Source organism: Ochotona princeps, chromosome 22, assembly GCF_030435755.1.
Source record: "Ochotona princeps isolate mOchPri1 chromosome 22, mOchPri1.hap1, whole genome shotgun sequence".
In the NCBI taxonomy this organism is placed as follows: Eukaryota; Metazoa; Chordata; class Mammalia; order Lagomorpha; family Ochotonidae; genus Ochotona; species Ochotona princeps.
The window spans coordinates 808,742-823,702 of NC_080853.1; the positions used below are offsets into that span (position 1 = coordinate 808,742).

A 14,961-nucleotide genomic window follows, 5' to 3' on the forward strand; every position below is an offset into this window, starting at 1 on the left:
GCATGCTGCCCACCCGCACCCTGTGACGTCACAATAAAGTGTATTTTTTTATTGGTGCTGATCCCAAGGGACTTCCTGTGAGAAGGAGCTCCTGTGCTGGAGGCGCTGGCTGGGGGTCGGGGGAAGGACTAGGGATCCTCAGAGAGGCGTCCCAGGACCCCCAGGCATGGGGCCTTGTAGCAGGGACCAGAGCCTGGCCTGACCCCAGGGTCCAACCCTAGTCCGGGACTCGGGCCCCATGCTCCTCAGGACGCACTGGTGCTGGTCTTGCTGAGCCAGAAGCCCTGCCAGCCCTGATCTGCTGGGGGCCCGAGTGGGCCCTGAGGGTGTCGGTGCTGGCCTTCCTGCTGTCACTCTGAGCTGGGAGAAGTGGCCACTTGCTGAGGGGCCAGGGCGGGGCTGGGGGACAGCGGCCAAGTTCTAGGTGGGAGGGAGGAGGATGGAGGATGGCCCCAGAGGGGGTCAGATGGTGGGGACAGCCCCCATGCCCTGGGAGTGCCCATGGCAAGTGGGCAGTGCTAGCATTAGGGCAGACACCATGCACACTGGCTATGCCGTGGCCAGGTCCCCTTGGAAAGCAGACAAGACCAGCTCAGCGGAAAGGGTGACTCGGGGCTGGGGCAACCCCCGCCAACTGCTGGCACCCTGCTCTGCTGGGCCCCACTTTTACACCTTCCCGGGCCAGGCACAGTGACGTATGGTGGTCCTCAGCTGCTGTTAGCCAGAACTCAGTACAAAACCCTCCTCCTGCTCCCTGCACACCCCCACCCCCAGCCCTCCCCCTACAAAGCTCCCGGAGCTCTGGCAGCCTGGCCCTGTCCCCATGGGTCAGAGAGAGGGGCAGCCCAGGCCCACGGCTGGCCACCTGCAGTGCTCAGAGCCTTCTGACCTTGGCCGGGCCCTCCGGCCGGGACCACCAGTGAAGGACACAATCCCACTGGCTGAGGCGATGGTGCCTCTGTGCTGACAGCACCGCTGGGGCCAGCTGCCCCTCCGCCTGGCCCTGCTAAATGGCTACAAATTGGTGGATAAAAGCATAGGCTTTCAAGCAATTTTGCCTTCAATCTCAGGAAACTGCCGCTCCCCAGGCTCATGTGCAGGGATGGGGGAGGAGAGAAGGAACTGGTGGAGTGTGCCAGGCACCAACTGGCAGCAAACACACACACCAGGGGCCTCCCCCTGGGGTCGGGGGCGCTGGCAGGGGATGTACCTGCAGCTGGCAGGTATGTGACCCCAGCAGGCGGGCCCCTGGCTGCGGGGGCGGCACAGACCTGGACTGTGAGAGGCCTGTGGGGGACAAACAGGAGACGTGGCAGGGAACAGGGCATGGAGCCACCCAGCAGGACCAGGGGGAACCTACAGGTCCTCCCCACAGGGTTCTCTGGAGGTAGCTGCTGTTGCGTGCCTCCCGCCCTGGCCTGGGCCTCAGGGGTGCCCTGGGGCAGTGCCAAGCAGGCCACTGCACCTCCATCTGTCTGCAGTGGTCATGTGCCTGGGGAGTCCTGGATGTGGGTGAGCCACAGGGCTGCCTTCCCACTGTCCCTGTAGACCCCTGGCGCCCAGCGTGTGTGGCTGGGCTTAGGGAGTGTGAAGAGCCTTCCTTCTGCAGCCGCCTACCTCCTCCACTTCCTGTCCAGCAGGCCTGCCCAGTGCACCCCTTCTGCAGAGGGAGGGGGAGGAAGCCAGGGCCGGAAGTAGAGTCTGACTTGAACTCCAGTCTTCCCACTCAGCCCCTTCTCCCCGACACCTCCTGGGACAGTGTGGGGGACTGGTGGTAGCTCTGTCGATCAGTCCTGGCATGGAGCCCTGATTGAGCACCTGCTATATGCCCTCCATAAAGGGGACTCTTCTCAGCTCTCTGCCGAGTCAGCCCTGGGGACACGGCAGGAGGGGGAGAGGGGAGACTTGGGCCGAAATCCAGGTGGGTGTGCCCCTGCCCGCCAGGTCTGCCCTTGCAGGATGGCGCTGAGCGCCTGTCCCTGAGGTGGCCTGGGAATCTCAGCAGTGCCCCCCACCTGTCGGCAGGAAGTACTCCCCTGCCCTTGCCAGAATCACTCCATTGTTAGCCAGCTGCACCTGCTGTCTGCCATCCATCATTCCGGGCTTGGTCCTGCCCCCAGCAGGCAGGATTGACAGGGCTGGGGGAGGTCTCTGCTGCCTGTAGCTGTGGGTTGTTCCCTTTGCAGTGGGAATGAGCTTGTGGACTCAGGCAGGTTCCCAGCCGCAGAGTCTGTGGGAGAGGTATCCTGGGGCTGTCCAGGGAGACCCAGAGGACTGGGGCACAGGGCTCCTCTCTGGGGGAAGAAGCTGTCAGGGCTGGGCCCAGAAGGGGTCTTGGTGCTGTGTGCGACAGCCCTGCACCACCTGCCCACTCCCACAGCTGTGGCCATGTCCTGCGCTCTAGCCTGGGGACGCCAACCCTCCCCTGGACTCCAGCGTTGACATGGGTCCCAGGCCCAGCAGTTGGCCACTGCAGAGCTGAGGCAGCACACACACAGCACCCAGGGCTGTCCCACTGCCTGAGCTTTCTTCCCCCAAACCAGCACGGATAACGTGTTCCAGCCATGTGGAGGGAGCAGGCTCACCTGAGGCTGGCTTCTCTTGGTTCCGGGGCTCCCCTGCCCATGGGAAGTAAGCTTGGGAGGGCCTGGTCAGGACCAAGGCTGGAAGCTGGGAACCACCTCAGCTGGCACTGCTGCCCCCCCTGGAGGGGGTCCACGTTGGCAGGTGGCAGAGCCAGAGCCAGCCGTCGCAGGGGCACTGGGAGGCATGCTGTGGGGCTGTATGTCCTTCCTGGCAAAACAGTCTTCACATGCCATGCCCTGTGGATTCTGTGTCCACTGGCGGGGGGCGTGACAGCACACAGGGACCTGAGAGCAATAAGCACACGGAAGAGCAGCAGCAGGCCCAGCGTCCTGGACGTCCTATGGACAACAGCCCGGCCACTACTGTGGCAGGGAGGGGAGGCCCTGTTCCCGGACCCAGGCTCCTGCCCACTGCCTCCGGAAGGGGCTTGTGGGAACGCCTCGGGAGGAGGTGGGAAGGGTTGCCCAGGTTGCCCAAGCACAGTAGGTGAAGTGTCACTGGGTGGGCGCTTTAGGGAAGGCCTCCCTCAGCCCTGCTCAGAGGGAGAGCCTGGAAGCAGGAGGGTGGGGCAGGGCAGCACCCACTGGGAGCTGGGAGGCAGGGGAGGCCATGGAGGGGAATCCCCGGGCTGGGCCAGGAGTGAGTGCCTGCCTGCTGTGGTCCTGTGAAGTCAGCAAAGGCAGCCCCGGTCACAGGGCCCCTGGGGAAGGCAGCACCCTGGGTAGGGCTCTGTATCAGCAAATCTGGTCCCTCCCCTCCCCTTGAAGCCCCCCGCTGTGGCCCAGAAAGGACCCTGGGGAGGGTGGGGTACTGTACAAGGAGCTCTGAAACCTTCTAGAAGGGAACAGGAGCCATGTCTGCAAGGCCATCCTGATCCTTCCCTGCTTGTGTGGACACCATGCCCAAGCAGGGCAATTTTCTGTCTCCCACTGAGTCTTCCTCCAATGCCTGCCTGGCCTGGCACAGAGGAATTGAGTATCCATGGCAGGTGGGGTGTCGTCAGGAGAGGCCCCACAGCAAGGTGGTCCTGGCTGGGGCAGGGCCCGGCTCACTCCTTCACACAGCCCTTGGGGCTCAGCTGGGGGTGGCACCTCTCCAACATCTTCTCCCTTTGAGACTGTTGTCAGCTCATGCGCTACGGACACAGCAGTGCACACAGAGCCCACCTCCTCTGGCTGCTTCCCCAGGGCACATGGGCACCACTGCCCCCCGTCCTCACATCCTTTCTGCACTCACCGGCGCATGGGAGCGCGTTGTCCCACAGCTGCCGGTACACCCAGGCCGGCTCACCCACTGAGATAAACGCTCGCTCCCACCCCAGGCGCTGGGTGCGGCCCAGAACAAGAGGTTCTGGTGCTGAAGGTGCCCCTGGAGGGCCGGGGAACATGCAGCTGCTGGCAGTGTCTGGCTTGAACCACGCATCTCCCTGGACAGGGGCAGGGCCCTGGGGGGCCGTGTGCATCTGTTTCTCTGGGGAGGGCCAGGGTTCCAGAGGGACCAGGGCAGCAGCCAGGAGGTGGCAAGCACCAAGAGCCAGAGGCACCTGGACAGATCCAGGGCAGCATCTGCCAAGTGCCACCAAGCTGGGCCTGGGTGGGGGTGCTGGCATGGCAGGGCCAAGCTGCTGTCCTGAGCTCACAGGAGTGCCCTGGCTGGGGCACGGGAGGCCACTGCTTGGAGGCGCTCAGCCATACCCACCCAAGCAGGCCTTCAAAGGAACCTCCCCGCCCACACCTGGAGCTACAGGGGTGAAGGGGAGCAGGGGGGCCTCCCGCTGCCGGGAAGCTGCAGCCTCTGGGGTCACCACTGGGGCGTTTGCTTCCACATCAGCTGGGGAGAGCGGGTTCTGAAGGGAGGGAGGTACAGCAGGTGCAGGGAGGGACCTCGACTCCCAGGGCTGCTTTCAGGCAAGATGCCTGGTTCTGGATCATCTGTGGGGGGGCATAGTCTGGAGAGACCCCTACTGTGCTCTCAGTTTTGTAAACTGTGTAGGAGAGTGCATGCCTACCTGCTGGTCTACTCCCAAGTGCCTGTGGAGAGCGGCACGGGCCGGGCTAAAGCCAGGAGCTCTGTGCAGGCATCCCAGGTGGCAGGAGCCCAGCACCTGCTGCTCCCTAAGGGCTCGGAGATGGAACTAGGAATTGAACCCTGAACTCAGAGGAGAAACTAGCATGTCAACCTGAGGCCAAATGCCCACGACCAGAAACATGCCCATCAGAGGTACATCTCATGCCCGTGCCCAAAGAGGAGAGTGGCAGGCTCTGGGAGCAGGGTCTCTGTCCACCTGTCCGTGTCTACACCCCACAGCCAAGCTGCCCAGGGGAGGGGAGGGGAGGTCCGCCTCGCACGGGCCCCGCCCTGGGGCAAAGATGAAAGGCAGGGCAATTAGCGCCCCCGCACTTCTTTGTGGAGGCCCGAATGAGGCAGCAAACAGACGCACAGCCTGAGCCCGCCTCAGGAACACAGGGGCCTTTGAAAGCACGAGACATTAAAGGCAGGCTCCGGCTAAAAGGCCTTTCCCGCTCCGGCCGCAGATCTGACGCGGGATCAAAACGCAATCGTTCTGGAAGCTGAGACGCAGCTCCCCCGAGCAGCCCATGTGGTGGTCCCGGCTTTGGGAAGTGGCTGTCAGCATGGAGCCCCCAGGGGCAAGACACAGACCATATGATGCCAAGATTGCTTCCCAAACCATTGCACCAGACCTAGAAAGACCAGTCACTTCTGGCTGGCCAGGTGTGTCTTGGTAAGCACCTGCTCCAGCTCTCTTCAAGTTCTCAGCCCCTGCAGCATACTGGAACTTCCTACCCAGCCCCCACGGCCTGCAGCACCTTTGGCCGGAAGCCGCGTGCACGTGGTGTGCCTCAGCGCGGATATTGGGTGCACTGAGTCGTGAAGCCTGGGGTTTGTCTGGCGCTCCGGCCCGCAGGGCACAGGGCCCAGTCTGAGCGTGATGGCGGACTCAGACCAGGCTGCTCTCCTGAGGGGGTGGTGCCCAGCAAAGCAGGCCTGGGCAAACTCCCTGTGCCCCAGGCCCATGTCCACTCAGCTCTGCCGCACTGGACAGCCAGGAAGCCAGTACGACCCCACCGGTCAGGACCTGGGGCCTCAGCCCCTCCAGGGGGGCTCAGATGGAGCTCCAGGCTCTTGGCCAGCCAGTGTGTCCATCTTGGAGTGAGCCAGCAGTGGAAGATGTCCTCTGGTTCTCTTTGCCCCCACTGCCCTTAGCGACCCTTGCTGTCCAATCAATCACTCGTTCAACATTAGGCTCACCTGTGCAACCAGCCAGCCTAGAGGTGGCGGCGCCGGGAAGTCAGGACTTGCAGCTCACCACGGCTGAGTGTGCACAGTGCCCACCCCTCATGGCAGCATTAACCAGCACACAGGACATGCCCTTGCCAGGAATGCCAGGCCAGAGTGGCGTGCACCTTGGAGCGAGACACAAGAAACACGGGCAGGCTCACACAGCTCTAAGTGCGTTCTTACAGATCAGGCAGCGACCTGCGGCTCACAGCTCCCGCCTGGGGATCCCCCGGCCCTGCCCCGCTACCAGCCGAGTGGCAGGCGGCCCTGCCCCCGCTCAGCCTCCCCGCAGGCCTCGTGCAGTCCCTTTAGCCGCAGCAGCAGCTCCTCCAGGTTCTCTCCGGTGACTGCCGAGAGGACAATGACCCCCTGGCCCAGGCGGGCCCGCAGCTGGGGCAGGCTGGCTCTGGCCTCCGGGAGATCGAGCTTGTTGGCAACAACAGCGTGGGGCCGCTGGGACAGGCCCTGCTGGTACATCTCCAATTCGTGCTTCAAATGCCCAACCTGAGTCCATGGCTCCGGCAGGGAGAGGTCCACCACGAAGAGCAGGAAGCGGCAGCGCTCGATGTGCCGAAGGAAGGCGAGCCCCAGGCCACGGTTCTGGTGGGCACCACGCACGATGCCAGGGATGTCGGCCACTGTGGAGAGGACACACGGGTCACAGCAGGCGGGGTGCTGGGTACCACAGCGCGTGGGGGGCCGAGGGCGCAGGTCACAGCAGGTGGGTTTCTGGGTCAGGGGTGTAGGAATGACTGCTGTCCTTGGGGCACCGAGGACAGCACCTGCCTGCACCTGGGAGGGAGCTGGAGGCCACTGTGGCCAGCCCTGCCAGGAGTCGCTCAAGATGAGGCTGCTGTGTTCACTGCCATGAGCCTCCTGGTGACGGACAGTGGGCTGAGCTGTGTACAAGGTGGCACGCCACCTGAGTGCCAGGCGTGGGCACCCATCAGCCCAACCCAGGCCCTCTCCCATGCTCCCGTCGTGTGGTTCCACAAAGGCCTTGGGGAAACGGCTTCCTGTACTCTGAATAACTTGATCCCTGATAGAAATGACGGCAGAGCACTTTGCAAACATCAAGTGCCACGCTCCTAACCTCACCAGCAGGCGTACTATTTTTAATGGGAACACCATCTTCCAGAAAAAAAAGTTTTCTTTTCTGAAAATGGTACAGGGGAAGCTTTTGAAATCACACGTTGTCTGCGTGAGCGACGCAGCCGATCCCCAGACGGCAGGGAGGAACAAAGCAGCCTCCAGCAGCCTCACTCCCGCCTGGGGCTTTTCCGCCGGAGCCGGCAGAGGCGCCCGGCGTGTTCTGACCCTGCAGCTGGGCCAAGGAGGAAAGTCACCTTGGGGCCCCTCGGTCACCTAGACCCCTTACCCCTGACCATGGGCAGAGCGGGGCAGCACTACCTGCTATTTGTTGGTGGCCTTCGTAGTGGACAATCCCGATGTGGGGACTTAAGGTGGTGAACGGGTAGGCGGCCACAGCGGGTCTCGCATTTGAAATGGCTCGGAGGAGCGAGGACTTTCCGGCATTGGGGAACCCAACCTGGAAGATGGTGCAAGGATGGCTTTGGGTTCAGCGTGGAGGCACCACAGCCAGGGAATGCCACACTGCAGGGCTCACTGTACCGAGCGCAGGGTGTGGTCAGGCCAGGTGAAGGGACACTAACTGGGCAAAGGGGTGACCTCCAAGCCTGCACGCCTGTGTGGCACGCACCAGCCCAGCGTGGGCCATGGTCTTGAGCTCCAGGTGGAGAACCCGTTCCTGGCCGGGCTGGCCGGGCATGCAGGTCACAGGCGCGCGGTTGTTGTTGGCCAGGAAGAAGCGGTTGCCTTTGCCTCCGGCGCCCCCCCGGGCGGCAATGTACTCCTCACCAGGGCGACACAGGTCGGCCACAACTTTACCTCCTTCCTTCACCAGTGTGCCCACAGGGACCTGGAGATGGCACAGGGTTCTGGGATGACGACCTACCAACAGCAGGTGGCCCTCCTTAAGGCATTTAGTGGAGTCGAGGCAGGGCCCAGGCCCAGGGGTGGGCAGCATTCAGCACCCTCACAAAGCGCTGGATGATGCCCTGACCTCACGGGCTTCCCAGGGGTGGTCACATCCCCCACTCCGTGCCCACCGCACAAACGGCTGCTCTGGATCACTCCTGAAACACGGGGGCAAACTGGCACCTCTGGACAGACAGCTGACCCAGGAGCAGAGCCGCTGTGGCAGGCGGACGTGGTGCCCACGACACCACAGAAACCCACAGGCTGCAGCTGTGGAAGTCCTCAGTGTCAGTGCTGCGTGCACATGACTCCAGCAACTACGCGTGTGGCCCGGCACCATCAGCTTTGTGGGGACAGACCTGTCCTCTGCTCACCAGCTGCCTCCCTTCTCACCCCAAGGCCACAGGCCCCGCAGCCTCCTGCACCCACAGCTTACCCGGACATACAGGGCGGCGCCCCCTCGCCCACAGCAGTTCTTGCGGCCGCCATCTTGTCCACTGGAGCCCTGGTACCGTGACAGCACCGACGACAGGGACGTGACCTGCTGGTCGACTGGGGTAAGACAAGGGCCAGGCTTCTGTATGTGCGGACAGAACCGCCGCCGTGGTCAGTGCTCCTCTGTCCACGCGGCCAACACTGAGTGTGCGTGGAAACAGAACACAGCTGTCAAACGGACAATGCCTTGGTTTTCCTCCAAAGCCCAGAATCATAGCGCCACATCACCAATGGTGCGACTACTCTGGCATGCTGACGTCCCGCTGGCCGACCGAGCGCCGAGCGCCATCAGCTCTGCCTGGGATGGACGGGCGGCCTGTGCAGCCCTCCGATGGGCAGCTCCTGGGCTCCTCAGCTCTCAGGTACACAGACCTGGACGTCCACATGCTCGGACTACAATCCAGAGACCTGGGACCGGCTGCCCTGCCTCGCCGAGGCCCTACTGCCCCAGCTACCAGACACGTGCCTTTCAGGATGACATGGCCGCCGTGGCCCCCATCTCCACCGTCAGGGCCTCCAAACTCCTTGCGGGGCTCGCTGTGGAAACAGCTCGCACCAGCACCTCCACTTCCTCCTCGGACAAGCACTCTCCGATGGTCCACAGTGTGTCTTTTCTGCAAAGAGCACAATGCTCACACTAGTTCCCACCTCCCACATCCTGCACGGGCTCCCGCATCATCGGCAAGTCTCCAACACCCTCCTCCGACACCGAGTGTCCAGCGGAAATGCACCTGCTCTGGCAGCCAGATGGTCGTGATACCAACACCGCTCCCCTCTCCCGAGACCCACAGCCTCTGTAGGACACACACAGGGCTGGGGGGCTAGCGATCCTGGCCGCAGGCTGCAGCCTGCATCAGCACCAGCCACTGTGAGCATGTGAGAAGTCAACCAGGGGATGGAACCCTGCCTCTCAGGAAATAAAGAAAAGTTGTTAATCAAGAAATATCCTCCTGGCTGGTGCTGTGGCTCAGTGGGCTAATCTTCAACCTGCATAAGCTTTCATCTCATATAGGCACCAGATCATGTCCCAGCTGCCCTACTTTCCACTCAGCTACCTTTCTATGGCCTGGGAAAGCCGTGGAGGATGGTCCAAAGCCTTGGGACCTGCACCCACGTGAGGGACCCGGAAGAAGCTCCTGGCTTCAAATTGGCTCAGCTTCGGCTATTGCGGTCACTTGGGGAGTGAATCATCGGACGGAAGATCTTTCTGTCTCTCCTCCTCTCTGTATATCTGACTTTCCAATAAAAATAAACCATTAAAAAATGTAATTTTAAAAGAGAAAATACTGTTAATATATATCATTTCTGAAGTCACAGGTCTTTATGATGGCAAGTTCTAGTTCCCAGGATACAGAGCAGGATGGGAAGGGGCTGCCAGGGCGCTCTGGGCCTGACTGTAAGAGTTCACACTTCATAGCTGTTGGCTCACCCCACCCAGGCAGCCCAGTGGTCTAGGCCCAGGCAGAGCCCACGCCACGGGTATCTGTCCAATGCTCACAGTAGCGCTGGAACCACCACATGGAAACCCAGGAATTACTGTTTAAAAGACTCAGTGTGGGATTTTGCACATGGGAGATATGAGCTGGCCTCGAGGGACAATGAGCTGGGCCTGCTGCCCTGAAGGGGGATGGCAAGGATGGCATAGAGAGGAACGAACTCAGTGTTGGTCAGGGCGCCAGGAGCCGTGAGGCCAGTCACGCGGAGGAGCCCCTCCCGGCCTGGGGCAGGCTCAGCGTGACACCTCCTGACACCGTCAGGACACAGGCACATTCGGCGAGCTCAGAGGAACTGCGAGGGGCCATCCCCGCTGAGGGGGTCTCACCAGCTTTTTCTCAGAGAGCAGCTTCTTCCTGGGGGGCTCCTGGTGCCGGGTCTGGTCCACGCAGCCGAGGGAGAACGGCCTGGCAGGCTTGGGCTGTCGAGAGAGTCGCTGGGACGCAGCCCAGCACCCCAGGCTGTCCAACATGGTCTGAGATCTCACGGAGAAAAGCCCCAGACGTGCCATGGCCCCTAGGGAAAGTCAAAGGTCCGGTGAGAGCCGGGGTTTAAGTCCGCAACATGGGCATGAAGCTGAGCACGCCTGGCCCATCAGGCTCAGGGCATGGCTGTGAGCTCTCAGACGTGAATGTCACGGCACGGCAGACTGCGCAGACCCACAGCAGACATCAGCAATTTGAACCAGAGGTTGAAACGTAATGTCCTCTTGCTTGTACCACATGAGCACCTGCGATGCCAGGGCGGGAGAGGAGGCAGGGCCTGCTGCCGCGGGGGTGCAGAACGCACACTCGCTCCATCTCTGCCCCTGATCCTGACACCATGTAATTTCCTGAGCCAGGAATGCGATAAGGCGTATCCATCTCCCAGCACCTCCTGAATGACAGCTATCTCTGTCCCGCTGAGGGCCTCAGGCCAAGAGCCAAGTCATGACCAGGGGCTGGACGTGGGCCCTGTACCCAACCACAGCATCCTCAGGGTCCTATGGTGAAGCCGGGTGCTCCGGCACAGCGAGCAGTGCATGGAAGACCGCTCTGGTCCTGTCTCCCTCCTCACTGCCTCTAAGAAAAGGGCCAATGCACTGTCCTCCGCATCTAGCAGTCGCTCCAGCACGTGACCTCACCCAGGTCATGGGTGTGGGAGGGTTGATTGGCAGCCAGGTCCAGACCTGCCACATGCAACTGGCTCGGGGTGGGGAGCAGGCTTCCATGCCTGCAGGCAGGTGGAGGCAGACCAAGCTGAGAGGCAGGGCACCCTCAAGGTTCCAGGGGACAGACATATGACCCGAGGCCACAGGGACACGTCACCTACATGGCTGCCCCCCAGGGGACAGCTGGTGGCCACATGTGCCTGGCAGGGGCCGAGGGTCAAGCAAGATGACGCCCTGGTGCCATGCGCGCCATATCCAAAGAAAGCCCAAGGCCCCCTATGTGACACGCGTGGCACTACCCATGTGGGCACTTCCCAAGGCTCACCGTGGGGGGGCTGCAGAAGCTGCCTGCCCCTCACAAGCCCCCGTGGGTGCCCCCCTCCCACTTTTACAGCCCCCAAGAAAGGAAGCGCTTTCCTTGGGGCGGCCGCCCCTGCAGCAAGGCCCTCCACGGCTTGGCTTTGAATTCTGAAGCATCACAGTTCCAGAAACCTTGGGACAAGAGAACAAAACACTCGGCAACCCTCTGAGAGTCAGCAGCAGCCTGACCCCTCCCCCACCTGCCCCAGAACTGTTCCATGTGTGCTGCCCGAGCCGGGCACGTGCCACAGCTGGGGGCAGCACCGAAACCAGGGCTTGCACAGTGAGCCAGGCTGGGCTGACACACAGGAGCGTGCCACAGAAGGCCGAGGGAGCGGGAGACCCAGGCAAGGCTAGCTTGCCATACTTCTAGTACAACAGTAACTCCCATACGAACACCGGTTCGAGTCCCAGCTGCTCCACTTCCCATCCAGCTCCCTGCCTGTGGCCTGGGAAAGCAGAGGAGGGTGGCCCAAAGCTTTGGGACCCTGCACCTGCATGAGACTCGGAAGAAGCTCCTGGCTTCAGATCAGCCGAGCTCCAGCCTTTGTGGTCACCTAGGGAATGAGCTACTAGATGGAAAATAGCTCTCCCTGTCCCTTCTCTCCTTCGCTTTTCCAATAAAAACAAATAAAGCTCTTCAAACAGTCATTGGAAAGGCAGAGTGTGACACAGTGGCCTGAACATTATGACGGAGACCGGTCAAAGTGCAAGGAGAGGACACGCGTGTGCGCAGGAGCGACAGACGCACTGAGCAGAGCAGGAAGCTGCAACAGCTCTCAGCGACTGTGGCAGTCACAGGGCAGGGCTCCGGCCTCCTTCCAGACCAAAGTGCAGCGTGAGTGACCCGCGGTCAGGGTCCTTCCTTCCCCGAGAGACGGCGACCTGGGTTTCCCACGCTGAACTCTGACCTGGGCTCAGTCACTAGAGGCATGTGGGAAGTGGACCTGCAGGTGGAGAGCCCCTCCCTGACTGCGCCCCCAAACTAAATAAAACACCTCAAGAAAACAAAGCCTGAGACACAGCCTCCCTGAGCGACATTACAGAGCCCACGCCCCACAGCCACGGGGACGGTCACACTTCCAGGAACACAGAGCCCCACGCCCCGCAGCCACGGGGACACTTCCAGGAACATACAGTGGTTAGGGAAGCCTGCATAAACTTCAGCGGACAGAAAATCCGAGTGGATTCTCCAACTACAACAGAATTAAATTGGAACTAAACTTACAGAAGCCCTCATGTATATGAAAATTTAAAAACCTCTGAGTCATCTATTATTCAAAGAAATCAAGGGCCTGGCACTGTGGGGCAGTGGGCTCAGCTGCCGCCAGCAGCGCCAACACTGGTTGGAGTCCCGGCTGCTCCACTTCCGCTGCAGCTGCCTGCCAATGTGCCTGGGGGAGCAGCGGAGGACAGCCAGGAAGGGGAACAGGAGAAAGTGGAAGCAGCTGACTTGCAGAAGGAGCCAGATTTGTAGGAAAGCCACAGGACAAACTCTGACATGAGAACCAGAACTAGCAAATGTGCTGAGCAGGGCTGCTGACTGCAGGGAACTGCTCACAATCTCTGCCATACCCAGGGGAGGCAGCAACAGCCAGCTGCAAACCACAACGAGGAACACCCATCACAGCACACCAAGCACACAGCCGCAGGCCGCCATGCTGCTCAGGGACTGCCTTCTTCTCAGGCTGCTTCCTACTGTGGGCAAGGCAGAACCAGAGCAGAGACAGAGGCATCTTCCATCGGTCGGTTTCCCTCTAAGTGGCCACAGCAGAGCTGGGTCAGCGTGCACCGGTTTCCCACACGGGTCAGGGGCCCAAGCACGTGGACCATCCTTTGCCCGCTGCTTTTCAGGCCGTAGGCACGGAGCTGGGTTGGAAGTGCAGCAGCCGGGACTCAAACTGGTGCCCATATGGGATGCCAAGGCTACACCGCGAGCACTACCCCACCGCGATGCTGTGCCAGTCCCTGATGGCACCCCCAGGGACCCTCGTCTCATCCTCTGCGAAAATGGGGCGGGGGTCAACAGAGACCACAGACCTGGAGGGAAAGGGCAGGGGTGGGGCTGGGTGGGCCCAGGGTGTCATGGAGGAGGAGGAGGAAGTGGGCCCAGGATGCCACAGGGCAGGGGCAGCTCTGCACCTTTTAATCCATAAGGGGATACCTCGCTGAAGCTCAGCTTCAGTCAGACCTCGCGCTGACGCGCTGCCCCCTGGGCAGGGAGGCCCACGCCGGCCCCACACACGCGTTTCCATCAGCACGAATGTTCTGCTGGACACTGTACATGGGAGTCCAGGAGATGACGCCACAGCCTCCTGGAAGCATTCTGTGACCAGGCCCAGCTTAGCACAGGGCCAAAGCACACCGGGGCCTGGACGCACAGAGCTGCAGGGCCCGGGGGCAGGCACTGAGCCCAGCCGGCTCCTAGGCTGCAGTCCCAAGACAGCACCAGCGCCTGGGCCCCGTCCTCTCCATGCCCATGGCACCAGAGGGCAGCTGGGGAGGCACGGGGCAGACGACAGGCCCTTGCCACTGTGCCTTCCAAAACTCCAGAGGAAAAAACCCTCAAAGACCACCACCAGAGGCATGAATTCTGTCAATGGAAGAGTGTCACCCGTGCCAAGAAGCTGTTCCCAAGCTCATCAATGGACCCAACACCAGGGGCGGCCCTCAGCAGGCACGAGGGATGAGCCCGTCCCCACCCCAGGGTGTCTACATCCCCCCAGGCTGACCTCGCGTGTCCAGGGGCGTCTGACCCCCCAGCTGACCCCGCGTGTCCAGCCGTGTCTGACCAGAGCCAACCCAGCTATTTTTCTGACTGCTCCGGAATCCACTACCCCTGTTGGCCTCGTGAGCTCCGCGGGGCGCTGTCCTCCCTCTGGGGACACTCAGTCCCAGGGCAGGCCGCTAATCCGGCCTTCTGAACTGTGGGGGCTGCGGGGCAGGCCGGGGCGGGGAGCCATGGCCATCGCGCCCGCCCGCTGAGCGCCTCTGCCCGCAGCCCCCGCGACCCCGGTCCCCGCGTTTCCCGGCTCCCCTCCACCCCCGGCCCCCCGCGACCCCGGCCCCCCGCGTTTCCCGGCTCCCCTCCACCCCCGGCCCCCCGCGACCCCGGCCCCCCGCGTTTCCCGGCTCCCCTCCACCCCCGGCCCCCCGCGACCCCGGCCCCCCGTGTTTCCCGGCTCCCCTCCACCCCCGGCCCCCCGCCCCCCGCGTTTCCCGGCTCCCCTCCACCCCCGGCCCCCCGCGACCCCGGTCCCCGCGTTTCCCGGCTCCCCTCCACCCCCGGCCCCCCGCGACCCCGGCCCCTCGTGTTTCCCGGCTCCCCTCCACCCCCGGCCCCCCGCGTTTCCCGGCTCCTCTCCACCCCCGGCCCCCCGCGACCCCGGCCCCTCGTGTTTCCCGGCTCCCCTCCACCCCCGGCCCCTCGTGCACTCACAACACCAAGCGCCGCCCTCCAGGCGCAGGAAGCGGCCCGCGACTTCCGGCCCCGCCCCCAACCCTGCGCGCATGTGCGGAAGGGCGGCGGGTGCACCTCGCGGACACTCGGGGGACTCGGAGAAGCGGTTTATTCAGAC

At 62.6% G+C, this 14,961-nt stretch overlaps 1 protein-coding gene across 1 annotated transcript; it reads right to left on the minus strand.

Moving 5' to 3' along the window:
* Nucleotides 1-6,043: 6,043 nt before the first annotated feature.
* MTG2 (mitochondrial ribosome associated GTPase 2) lies at nt 6,044-14,895 on the minus strand. The gene is made up of 7 exons (XM_058679865.1): nt 14,823-14,895; nt 10,202-10,389; nt 8,846-8,993; nt 8,321-8,436; nt 7,607-7,825; nt 7,297-7,435; nt 6,044-6,524 (listed from the first exon to the last, which is right to left on the minus strand). The coding sequence occupies exons 1-7, from the start codon at nt 14,893-14,895 to the stop codon at nt 6,130-6,132; spliced, it is 1,278 nt and encodes a 425-aa protein (XP_058535848.1). The 3' UTR covers nt 6,044-6,129.
* Nucleotides 14,896-14,961: the final 66 nt, after the last annotated feature.